The 12,464-nt window shown below is 33.2% G+C and overlaps 1 protein-coding gene across 2 annotated transcripts in view; it reads right to left on the bottom strand.

The window, feature by feature from the left end:
- Positions 1-1,500: 1,500 nt before the first annotated feature.
- The window catches only part of MS3_00004976 (uncharacterized protein), a gene marked incomplete at both ends in the record, with an annotated part of 45,524 nt that continues 34,560 nt past the window's right edge, over positions 1,501-12,464 (bottom strand). The window contains 4 exons of one of the 2 annotated variants that reach the window (XM_051212977.1): positions 1,501-1,992; positions 6,759-6,928; positions 10,731-10,818; positions 12,210-12,255. In XM_051212977.1, coding sequence (XP_051068907.1) covers positions 6,770-6,928; positions 10,731-10,818; positions 12,210-12,255 — 293 coding nt within the window. Of the gene's footprint in view, positions 1,993-6,758; positions 6,929-10,730; positions 10,819-12,209; positions 12,256-12,464 lie in introns of those variants that run through there. The other variant, XM_012936856.3, reaches the window with a different exon arrangement.

The following is a 12,464-nucleotide window of genomic DNA, read 5'->3' on the forward strand; positions in this document are numbered from 1 at the left end:
TAACCCTTCAAATTCTATTTCATTATTACGTAACCTAACTTATTTTAGACAGAGGCTAATAATGGAGCCTAACTAGTAAGTCATAATGGTCAAGAAATGTCCGGGAGACCTAAAGGTCCTAAGTTTGAATTCTAATTGGGTAGAGAGTGTATACTGTTGTAGAATTCTTTAGTAGGATAAAAATAGCTCTCCATGGCTCGTTAGTCTTTAGCGCCATATCATGGACATCAATCTGTGATGAACCCAACTTACGAATTAAACTAACCTCTATAAAATCAGTTCATGGAAAATATGTTCATTATCACTGAATTCAATGGTTTATTAATCATTACGAATTATTATTCAAGATATTCAGGATCCGGCGACCTCGATGAAATAATATAAGTTATCCTTCTACAAGTGTTTATGATTTTTTAAAAGTAGTTGAAGCTACCGACAGTGTTATCTTTGAAGGTCTAATTTAATTTAGTCTGTTTACTTGAATAACTTTTAAAAGTTTCAACCATATTTATAGACCTGATCTACATTTTCCTTCTTAATGAATATACTAATCGTTATATAAAATAATAGGTCCAGTTTATAATGCTGTATATATTTATCAATGATATAAATTAACATTAGAATATACTTCTACCAGAGTTTTGTGCCGATGATATCGTTCAGAAGAACGATGAAAGCTCCACCACCAAATCATCCAGCTCAGAGAACAAAACTCCATCAAAAACTTCCTACTTAAATAATTAACTATATTATGCATGGAGTTCATACATAATTGACAAAGACTATTCACTTCATATACTATTACTATCATGTCATTATGTTCCAGGGTTTTTTTATTTTGTTGTTGCGAATAACGGAAGCACTGATTTTATTTATATGAGATGTTTGTTATATTCGAGCGAAGATTAAATCACGAGTAACTTCTGAGACATATTAATTGACTAATATTATCTATACATTCTTATAGTATAATTATTCAATAATTAAATTATGTATATTTATATTCCTCTTATTATAAGCTTTACTTTGACCTATAATTTACTATTGTACGATTTACTGTTCTTAAGCTATGTTCAGTTTATTAACTAGTGCCTCCCACGTTCACATCCACTTTTTGGCTTTATTGTGTACAAATGTTATTTCCTATTTTATGGTGCATTGCAGTCTGTTTGGTTTATATATAATCCCAGTATGTCTGTAATAAACGAGTCGGTTCGATTCACATAGTGGAAGCTGTTATTTGGTGTTCTGGACTCAAATGGACGGGCTAGGCGGCCATAGGACCAATAAGAATGTTAGACTGCCTATACCGGTTGAATATCATTCATTTGGCACAGTGCTACGATTGTATAAGTCGTATTTTGATTGGTGGATAACTGACGTGATAACTAGCCGGACATAAATTCATAACAATGATTCAACATAAGACCGAACTAATCTACTAACTTCATGATAATCAATTTGTCAACATCAAAGAAATAAGAAACTGATAAACATAAATTTACATTGAATTTACTTTGTTTAAATAAATAAATAAACATCATTGGTGTATATTTGAATTTCCTGTAAAGTATGTTTTAACTTTCTAAAAATTATAATGAATACTTAATAAATTTGAAATAAATTGTGTATTTATAGGATCACTGAACCTTAATAATCAATGATTAACACCTTTTGGACATGAATCGGTTGTCGTTGTCGTTGTCGTTGTTCTTTTTCTCTTGTTCATTAACTATGTGATAAGCATTTTAAAGTTGATAATGAATTCTATGGTATTTTGTATAGATCAAATGTGTTTAATTAAAATCAGCAGGATACAAAGATATACATTTATAACGCAGAGGTGTGTGTGTGGGGGGGTAGAGTATTGTATGGATATAGACAAATATTTAATGACAGTTTATTGTGTTATTGGAATTGGTTATAATATTGATTTCTGTTTTTGTTTCTATAGAATGAAAGACAACATAATTTCTTTGTTTATAGGATCATCTAAAAAAAATAATAATAAAGATATAATTTTTGTTTATCAAAAAGGGGTTTTTGTAGATATTAATAGTTGAATTCATGACCACCATGACAAACCTGGAAGCATTGGATGGACGTTTTGTCCTAGCATGGGATTTTTCAGCAAGGCACATCCACAATCCCGCTCGCGGGATTCGAATCTAGGATCTATCGGTCTCGCATGCGAACGCTTAACCTTTAGATATCATTTCAGAAATTTAAAATTCGTCATTACTCTTAAAGGTTTAACTAGAGATGACAATACTGATCTTTTTTTAGATTATTTTTCAATTATTTCCCATATTTTTCTCATTATCATACAGACTGGATAATTGGATCTATATTTTATATTTTGTTCAGGTTATTCAAGGAGTAATAGATAAACAGAATTTGATTTCTGGTTTTCCTCCTGTCTAAAGTATCCTTTGCTCTATAATGTTATTATATTATCAAAGATAGAGATACTTCTAATATGAATACGATCTATTGTGAATTTAGTAAGGAGGCAAATAACAAGCACACACACATACAATTCTTCAGCAATAATTTTTAAACGATGGAACCCAAAAATAAGACAACAGTACAGAAAAAATATAATTAATATTCATAAAGACAAAATCAAAATGGGACAACTATCTATGCGTAGTGACCAATATGACTTTGAGAGAGAGAATCACTAGCAAACCTAAAGTATTTCAATCAACTGGTTTTTGAAAATACAATTAATTTAACAGGTCCTTAGTTCGAATCTCGCGGGGTGCGGGATCGTGGATACACACTGCTGTGGAGTCCCATACTATGACTAAACGGCCGTTCAGTGCTTCCAGCTTTTCCATGGTGGTCTAACTTCAATTGACTCATAATTTCAACCAGTGAAATTTCTAAAATTTCCACAAAATCTCTTCTGATAATTTAACAAGTATTAAAAATCAAGTTTGACATTTTATTTTGTGTAAGTAATTGATTTGTGTTACCGCATCATTAGACAATATAAAAACAAGAGGGAAGAGAAGTTGAGTAAAGGTGAGCAAACCTCTAGAAAAAAAACAACTTTCATGTTACTGAAAACAATTTCTCAGAAATTTCAAAGATTCCTCACGAACTCTTGAACGTAAATAAGTATAAAAACAACATTGTATGTCGCCTTTGAGAGTTCTTGATTAGTTTTATAGATTGATGATTACAAACCGAGATGTTTCGGTGATTTTTCACACGGATCAAATTTTTTGTATTTATCTAATAACCAATAAGATATTACATCTCCTGTGTATTAATTACTAAATATTCATTTCTGTCATATCCTTAACTGTCAGAGTGTTTTCAGTTGTAGGTAATTATCTGATCATCAATACAATTCTCCCAAGCTGATTATTTTACTATGATTTTGTATTTAGTGATAATTACTTAGCCGATAGTATTTCATAATCAATAAATTATATGTAAATCATAATCTTCTTTAGTTCCTTCCAATAACTCTTCTTTAACTAAACATGTCATTTGGAGTAGCTATGGTTGGAAGTTAATGAAGCTGTTGTATATGAGATTGTGGTTGTCATTATCGCTGTCTTGCATGCATCCTAACGATATCACATAAGTGATAAAGATCCACAAGGAGTGATACAAATTTATTGATGTTCGTTCAGGGACTTCCGAATGAAAGCAATTAAAAATTCAGTTTATTATTTAATGTATGAACTCTTTTCTGTTACTCATTTATACTCTGGACCCACTATGTGTGCACTGCTACTGTTTATGTAAAAAAATCTATTGTTCGGTCTATAATCTAGCTCTGCATAATTAATCATGAATCGTGTATCTGGTGTAATACGATCCAGGTCTAAGTATAGCGTATTGATTGAGCATCCAGTTTAGTAGTAGTATAACAACGTGAACAGATTATTATTATTATTATTATTACTATTATTATTATTATTATTATTATTATTATTATTATTACATTAGACCATTGTGGCAAATATTTATTCTGCCGTCATATCAACTATTAACCTAATAGGGAATGTATCATGAAGAAATGTTTTGGGATTGGATAACTTGTTTGAATAAACTGTCCTGTATACAGACGTTAAATGAATTTAATGACCAGTCATTACATAGATGAGCTTAGTTCATTTATCTCAGTTAAATGAATGTTTCGACTAATTTATTTTACTGTCTTTCTAGACAATATTATTAATTTTACATCAATTTACGACAATTAATTGATTTGATTATCATCTATTTTAATGGTTGGATTCATGAATCGATGTAAGCTAGACCACCATTGAAAACCTGGAAGCATTGGACGGCCTTTTCGTCCTAAGATGGGACTCCTCGGCGGTTCTCACCTATGATCCCGCATGCAGGACTTGAACCTGAGATCATCGATTTCGTTCGCGAGTGCTTAACCTCTAGACCACTAAGTCAGCATCCAACGGTGTTAATGTCTAAATTCAATCGGTTTGTGAACTTGTGCAACTATTCTTCCATTTTCTGAGATTTTCGATGGTGGGCTAACTTACGTCAACTCATGAATTCGACCATTAAAATCACTACAGTCTCCAAAAACCCTCATTCAAATAGTCAACATTTATTTGTCAAAAAAAGTTGTTTCCTTCATCTTGTCTGATTATGATTATGATTATTTATTGCGTCACTCCCTTATTCATATGATTTCATTTCCAACGTATCATATTAAATATAATGTTTCCTGTTCTTGTAACTTGTATTGTTTTGACTTAAACTCAATCGACTAAGTTATGTAATACTTTGTTTACAATAACATAACTATTTGGAAATTTAGGCTGTTTAAATTTGATGAGATGCTTTGAAGCATGATGAATATATTAAGAATTGTTTTCACATTAATTGCGTGTACTGGTAGAAAATATTCAACTGGTAAATAACAATGTAAAGTTTGCGATGTGTCAAGTAATGATGAACAGTGATTGGTTAGTGAATGAAGATAGAGATATCTGGTTACAGGAATATAAATGAATATTTTTATAACCTGATCTAGATCTACTGTGAATGATCTGTTTAGACTGTTTTTGTTGCGCAATTACTATCTGGTGCATATATGATTCTCATTTGTTGGTTAAATACAGACCATTTAAGACACGTGTATAATATTCCTTTAAGTTTAGTCTATTAATCTAGTATCAACTACAGAGTGTAGGATTGGAAAAGCAAAACCGTTTCCACTGTCAGTTTAAAACTAGCTTTCATAAATGACACTATGTTTTTACGCGTTCTAGTGGTTAACTGATTGAAGCATTGAACATTTCTAACAACTACCTCTAACCACCATCTTATCTCAACATAATGCACTCAATGTCACATCACCTAGACTTGTGACCACGTTGCAACTTGGTCGATGGGATTCGATCTGCACTAAGAAGGACCTGACATAGATGACATTGATCATCACCCAGTGATAAACCAATTGTGAATACATCTCAGTCCTACAGGAGGTCAGTCATGGTTTGGATGGCTCAGTGGTAACGTCTCTGACTGTAAAGCTGTGTAGCACGAGGTCATCAAGGAGCATCAATTCCCTCAGGATTTCAGGCACATCTTGCTGACGAGTGCCAAGTAGCAAGAAACCTAGGTGCAGGGTTTCCTGTTGAATACCTCAAGCCACTATATTGTAACAACTTACAAATTTCATCACATAACACCCTGAATATCAACAGTGTTGAACAAGGAATTTGCACATTTGACACAACAGATGGCATTAATAAATAACGAGGTATAAAACTAGATATTGAGTGTAATTAATGTTAAACTAAGGTTGTTTTTCAGATTTAGTTAATCGGACAAGATAAACCCGAATAAAAGAAACCCATTGAAATCATGAACCGATCTAAATTACGCAACCAATAGAAATTTGGAAGCACTGGAAGACCGTTTCGTCCCAGTATGAGACTTCACAGCAGTGCGCATCCACAAACTTAGATCGATTGAGTCAATCGGTGTCGGGTATGATGCAGTTATCCGACGAAAGCGATTAAGGATGGTGGCGTAATGTCGTAGATTGATGGAAGTTAGACATTAACAATGCTGGACGCCGACTCAGTGTTTTAGGGGTTAAGCGTTACCAAGTGACTCAGAAAACCCCGGATTCTATTTCCACTTGCGGGTCGCTGGATGCACACCGCTGTGAAATCTCATTCTGGGACGAAACGACCTTCCAGTACTTTCAGATTTTCGTTGGTTCACTAACTTAGATCGGTTAGTGATGACAACGAAATTCAACAGTCTGCACAACTTACTAATGACAAAAGGATATTGTTCTCTTTATTAAGAACAAACTTCATAAAATTATTTCTCAAGTGACACGTTAGAAAAAAGTGATTCGACTTCGTAAGAATTTAGTCAGACTAGTTCTATTAAACAGTACAATAATGTACTACAAGGTTAGTGGAAAAGTTCATTGAGTCTTAGTAACCTGTCTCAACTGGTTTATAAAAAAGTCACTCAATTTATTGCATATTTGATTAGTCTTAAGTAGCTGATGAAATTTCAAGTAACTCATGGCTTAGAATGTCTCAAACGAATCATTTATGAAATATTTTGACTAGGGTTGATTACAAATATATAAGACGACTATCCTATGTTTGCATAATTCAAACTCATAAAATGGTATCTGGCTATTAATTTATACAACCCAAAAGTGTATTAAGAAAACTTGTATCCGTTTTAATTCATCATTTACAATAAAATATCTCTAGTACTTCATTATAATGAATTACCTTTTTCTTCTTTATTCATATCGATATTCTTGAAGTCCTCCATGTGTAGGATCATAATCGATTGTAGAGCCCAAACATATTGTTGGAATTCCAGTTATCGTTGTCTTAGGATCCTTTTCAAAAGAATTTAATTCTTTTTGTTGGTTTCCATTTTTTGCTGTAACAAGTGACTGAAATAAAATTTCAAATTAATTCATGTTAATCAAATTTCCATAACGCTTAATATTGATATAAAGGGGTTTATGGAGGTTGTAGAATGTTTATGATTTGAGCCACCAACTGATTTTAGCTTAAACACAATTGAAAACCAGGAATCTATGGATAGCTATTTCATCCTCATTGTGTGTACTCAAGACAGCGTCATTGGGGATCGACCTAAGGGATTTCGGTCTCAAAAGAGATTGTTCAACTCCTAAACCACAACGACGACATACAGTGACGAACACTTGTAACTTGAGTCGATTCTCGATGTAACCATTCTACAATATCCACAAACCCTTGTATACTAGTAGTAATCATTTCCTCACTGGAGAGGGTTCAGTGAAGTCAGACATGTACACTGTGGAATCCCGGCTGTGTTTCAGATGTCAGGAGTCCGGGCGCGAAACTGAAGGTTGCGGGTTCGAATTCTTGTGGTAGAGTTGTGAATAAGCCCTGCTAAATAATCATATACAAAGACTAGAAAGATGTCCCATTTCTCCCGATCTTAAATTTCGGTCTATCTGAGATCAGTTATTGGTTAACTATCCCATCTAATATCAAACAACAAAAGTGATGAGATGCTAGAAAAAATAAGTTCAGGTGGTTTTATCCTTTTTAGTGTTATTCACAGAAAGGGGTATAGATTGGGCTTTTGTATGAACCAATTTTAATTTGAGAGACTTCTTGACATTATTAAACAGAATTCCTGATTTCAGGCCATGGTCAAACAACGGTAAGTATTTATAAACCGTCTTTTGTTTAATATGGTAATTAAATGACAAGCTTAAGTAAAATGACGTTGCATTTGTTACGCCTGAGTTATATTATTAGATAAATATAGATAAAAAGGTATAACATGTTTGACATCAAACCCTAAAATTCATGTCATACATATGCAGTCGACGCCCTTCGAGAATTCCTAGATAAGGTCTTCAGGAGCAAGGGAAAACCTGAGAACATTTCAAATCTTTTTCAAATCTTGTGGGATTAAAACAATTGATAGTAATATGTGAAATATGAGTTCTTTAGGTGAAAAATTTATGTTGCTATACTGTTTACAATCTAAGTCTGTTAATAATGTAACCCGTCAATCCAAATGAAGTATGTTCGCGAACTCCTTCCAGGCTGACTACATAAAGGCATATTTGAAATGATCAGCACTTCGATTTTATACCATTTAGCTTAGACGAACAGCACAGTCAGTGTCACGCAATCATTCACAGTAATCTATCGTATTAGCAATTTCCTGTCGTAATCTGTCGTTTTGAAACTCATCCAAACGACAGAAACAATAGCTGAACGAATTGAAAGACTGGATGTTTGTATACAAAAGAATTATGTTCGATAGTCCCTGAGTTCGATCCCCGGTGTGTACATGAACACCGTGATACAGGTACATGCAACTTATTGGTCCCAAATAAAACAGAACGCAACTAATGATTTCCATCGCTAATCACTTACAAATTTATCAAGTATTCAGTCTAATTTACAGCTACATCGGATCTCTCATTTTATATTATCTATATTTATCCGAATTATTAATCTCATTATTTTAATTGACCTACATCCTAATACAATTTAACAATAAATAATGCTACTTATTTCAACACTAACAATTTTATTCTATTTTTACCAATGATCCTAAGTTTAAATACAATACTTTTTAAAAGATTTATTCACTTTAAATTTGACTACCTGCCTTCTAAACATTAATTTTAGACATATTAATAAAGAAGGGGTTTCGTGGAGATTGTAGTATTTTCAACAGTTGAGATCATGAGTCAATTGAAGCTAGACCACCTTGGAAAGCCTGGAAGCACTTGACGGCCGTTTCGTCCTAATACGTGACTCCTCAGCGGTGCGCATCCACGATCCCGCACCCTGCGAGACTCGAACCTAGGACCTATCAGTCTCAAATGATTTATTCAAATGATTCAAATGAGTTATTCACCTTAAACTTGACTACCTGCCTTTTAAACATTAATTTTAGACATATTACTAAAGACCCTAATAAAATTTTATGGAAATGAATATTTTTTTCATTCAGTTCATGTATTTTACATTGTCATTGTATAGAGTTATCCATTTCTTCCTATGTTTGTTTCTTTCCTGTATTTTAACATGATTTCCATAATGCTAGGGGTTGTTTCTGTACAAACCTGATTATTCTAATTCCATTAAAATATTATTGTAAAATGATATTTAAAAGATTTTATATATTTTTTATTAAGATCATGAATCGGTTTATATTAGATCACCATTGAAAAATTGAAAGCATTAGATGGCCGTTTCGTCGTATTGTGGGACTTGGCAGTGCTCATTCAAGATCCCGCTTGCGGGATTCAAACACAGGATCTTCGGTCTCGTGCACGGATGCTCTTTTCAAAATATTGTGTTTTATCTGTATAATGAATATTTGAAGTAAAATGGTAAAAACTTGAAGTTTAGATTGTGACTAGAGATGACATTTAAGGCATGTGTTTCGTTCTATTCATGGCTCGTCAGCTTGATGTAATTGTGATCTATTGTTAATGTTCACACTGAACCTTCAATGAAATACTTATCGCTTTGAATATTCAACGTATTATCTACTAAGCTACTATGTCCAGATAGCCAACATCCACTCAGGGATACCGGTGCATCCAGATGACGAGTCTCAAATAGGACGAAATGCGCATCCTGGATTCCACTGATGGCCATCTCTGCTTATATTAAGTATCAATTTTTGAAAACTTGAAGAATGGGCTCTCAGATTTTAAATGAATAGATTATTATCATAATCATTAACCTAATTTTAATCTATATTACACTATTTAAGTAAATATGGATAGTGGCTAGCAGTGGAATCCAGGACGCACGTCTCGTCCTATTTTGGACTCGTCAGCTAGATTTACCTGCATATTAGAGTTGATGTTCACTCCGGGACGCAAACCCAGTACCGTTCACTTCAAACGCCATTGCGTTATCCACTTAGCTACTGAGTCCTGATAGCCAGCCACTTGTGTAATGGGGTGAGGTTTAAATTCACTTGGTGTTGTTTCACTTGTATCTTCCCATTGTTATTTAGGATTGCAATTGATCAGCCTGGAATGCAGGTACATTCAGCTGACGAGTCCCAAATAGGATGAAGTGACGCGCGTTCTGGATTTCACAGCTAGCTCCTATCGATCTTTGCCTAAAAAGCTTTTGACTTAAGGCTATATCTAGGTAATTCGCACAGGATGCACATATACCAATAAGAGACTGATCAATTGCAGTCCTAAATAACAATGGGAAGATACAAGTGAATTTATACTACACTATGTTATAATATATTTATATTAATTTCTAATTGGTTACATTTCTATAATTTGTAAGTAGACTTTGAGTGTCTACCTAAATAAAACTTGGGTACTACATTCAAATCTGAGTGTGAGCATTGACACTATGATAGAGGTATATCCAGCTAACGATTTATAAATATGACAAAATGCATATTCCGAATGTCACTGATAACTAGATCGATGTATGTCACTGAGGATATACATACTGATAACAGAAAATGATTGGTTACAGTCCTAACTATCAAAACAATAAATTGGAAATCCTTACTAATTTCACTTAATTCAGTTTAGATTTTCAAAGATTATGTTATAAAAGACTGTGATTTCATTTGATGACTGAATAGCTGAGATGTATATTTGTTTAACAAGATACTTCAACTTTTGGCTTATGTATACGTCTTTATATAGGATAATGATATTATTTTTAATGTAATACAGATGTACTCACCTGAGCTTCATCTCGTTTTGGTGGATTCCTCAAATATAATGTCAATGGAGAATAAAGGAGGGAAACAATGGCAATGAACCAAAGCATCCTAATATTATTAAGAGAAAAAAACAGATTGATATGAAATTAAGTTCTAAGGCATAGAAAAAAACTAGATATTTAGGTTCTAGATTGTTTGAAACATTTGAACACTTTGTGAAGCGTAGATTTATAACAAGGATAAAATCATTGAAAGATTTATGGCCCAAGTGAATTATTTTGATAGTGTTTTTATTCTTAGCTATAAAGCTCTCATTATATTTGTGGATAATCTTATCAAGTGTACTCCCTGAGTAGTCAGCTCACTTTTTGCTTGTTCTATTTTCTAGTTTTCTTTACACACTCTGCCTTACATTTATAGCATAGAATACGCCTACAGCCTAGATCCTAACCATTATACAGGGTTTACTATATGTAGAGAATTATTTCAAAAATGCTGAATCATCCCCTTCTGATGATCTTCCTGTAACTGATTATGCTTTAGGTATCGTCACTGAGCTGTGTCTTTGAATCCTCTTCAGTCAATCGGTTACTAATATAGTCCCCTGAACAAACGGATTTCGGCCTTGTCGAAAAAAAATTTCTGTTTATAATAGACAATAGTGATTTTGTTCAGAACAACAATGAAAGGTTCTCAATCAAGTCACTGTACTCGAAGAACATCATTTTACAAAAACACCTTAGAAATGGTACTTTTTAACAATTATTATATCTGACACTTGTGTTTCACAGTTGTTCACTCATAATAACGACAACTACTTCATCAGTTGTAAATTTGAAGAAAAGTGTATCACTTCCTTAGGTTAAACAGCAAAATCATGAACAACATTTTTAAATAATTCCATGAGGGATCAAAGTAACAAATAACTGTAATAACTGCTTTAGATCTACACATTGTTTTGGCTTTTTAAGTACAAATATTACTATTGTAAACGAGAACACAAGTGGGAACAACCAAATGTGCTTTAATATAACATTACATAATGTCTTGATAAAATCTGGGAACCGTATAGTAAATACTTTATCTGTAAATTATCTATCAATTGTCTCAGACTTTGTTATTCCTTCGGTTTCATATCAATCACTCTATGTTCGCGTTTTTTTCTCTATGGTTTTCTCAATCTTTTCTCGCAAGCTATCCCACTTTCAATTGGTGATAAATACTACATATATCTGTCGGCATCGGTAGCACACACCACATTTCAACTAATTGTAAAACCACAACATGAAAAAGTATTAATATCATAGTAGATTGATTAGTTCAACAACCAAGGTTTGGTTTTCTCTTCAGTTATTCTGATTTAAGATACCTCGAAACAATCCACTTATTAAGTTAATTCTACTGATTTGTGGTGAATTAATGCTATTTAAACATTGGAATATATGTGTATATAATTCAAATTGTATTAAGACAATTATAATATAATAATTTTGTCTTACCATTTAAATCCAATACTTTTGACCATTGCACCACTGATGATCGGTCCTAGGAAATTTCAAAAATAAAACGTATATTTAGTTACTGGTTGAAATCACGAGTCAATTGAAGCTAGACCACTATGGACAACCTGGAAGCACTGGACTGCCGTTTCGTCCTAGTATGGGACTTCTCAGCAGTGCGCACCCACGACCCTCCGTCACGGATTCTAACCCAGGACCTATCAGTCTCGCGCCAAGCGCTTAACCAGCTAGACC

This window comes from Schistosoma haematobium, chromosome 3, assembly GCF_000699445.3.
Source record: "Schistosoma haematobium chromosome 3, whole genome shotgun sequence".
Lineage (NCBI taxonomy): Eukaryota > Metazoa > Platyhelminthes > Trematoda > Strigeidida > Schistosomatidae > Schistosoma > Schistosoma haematobium.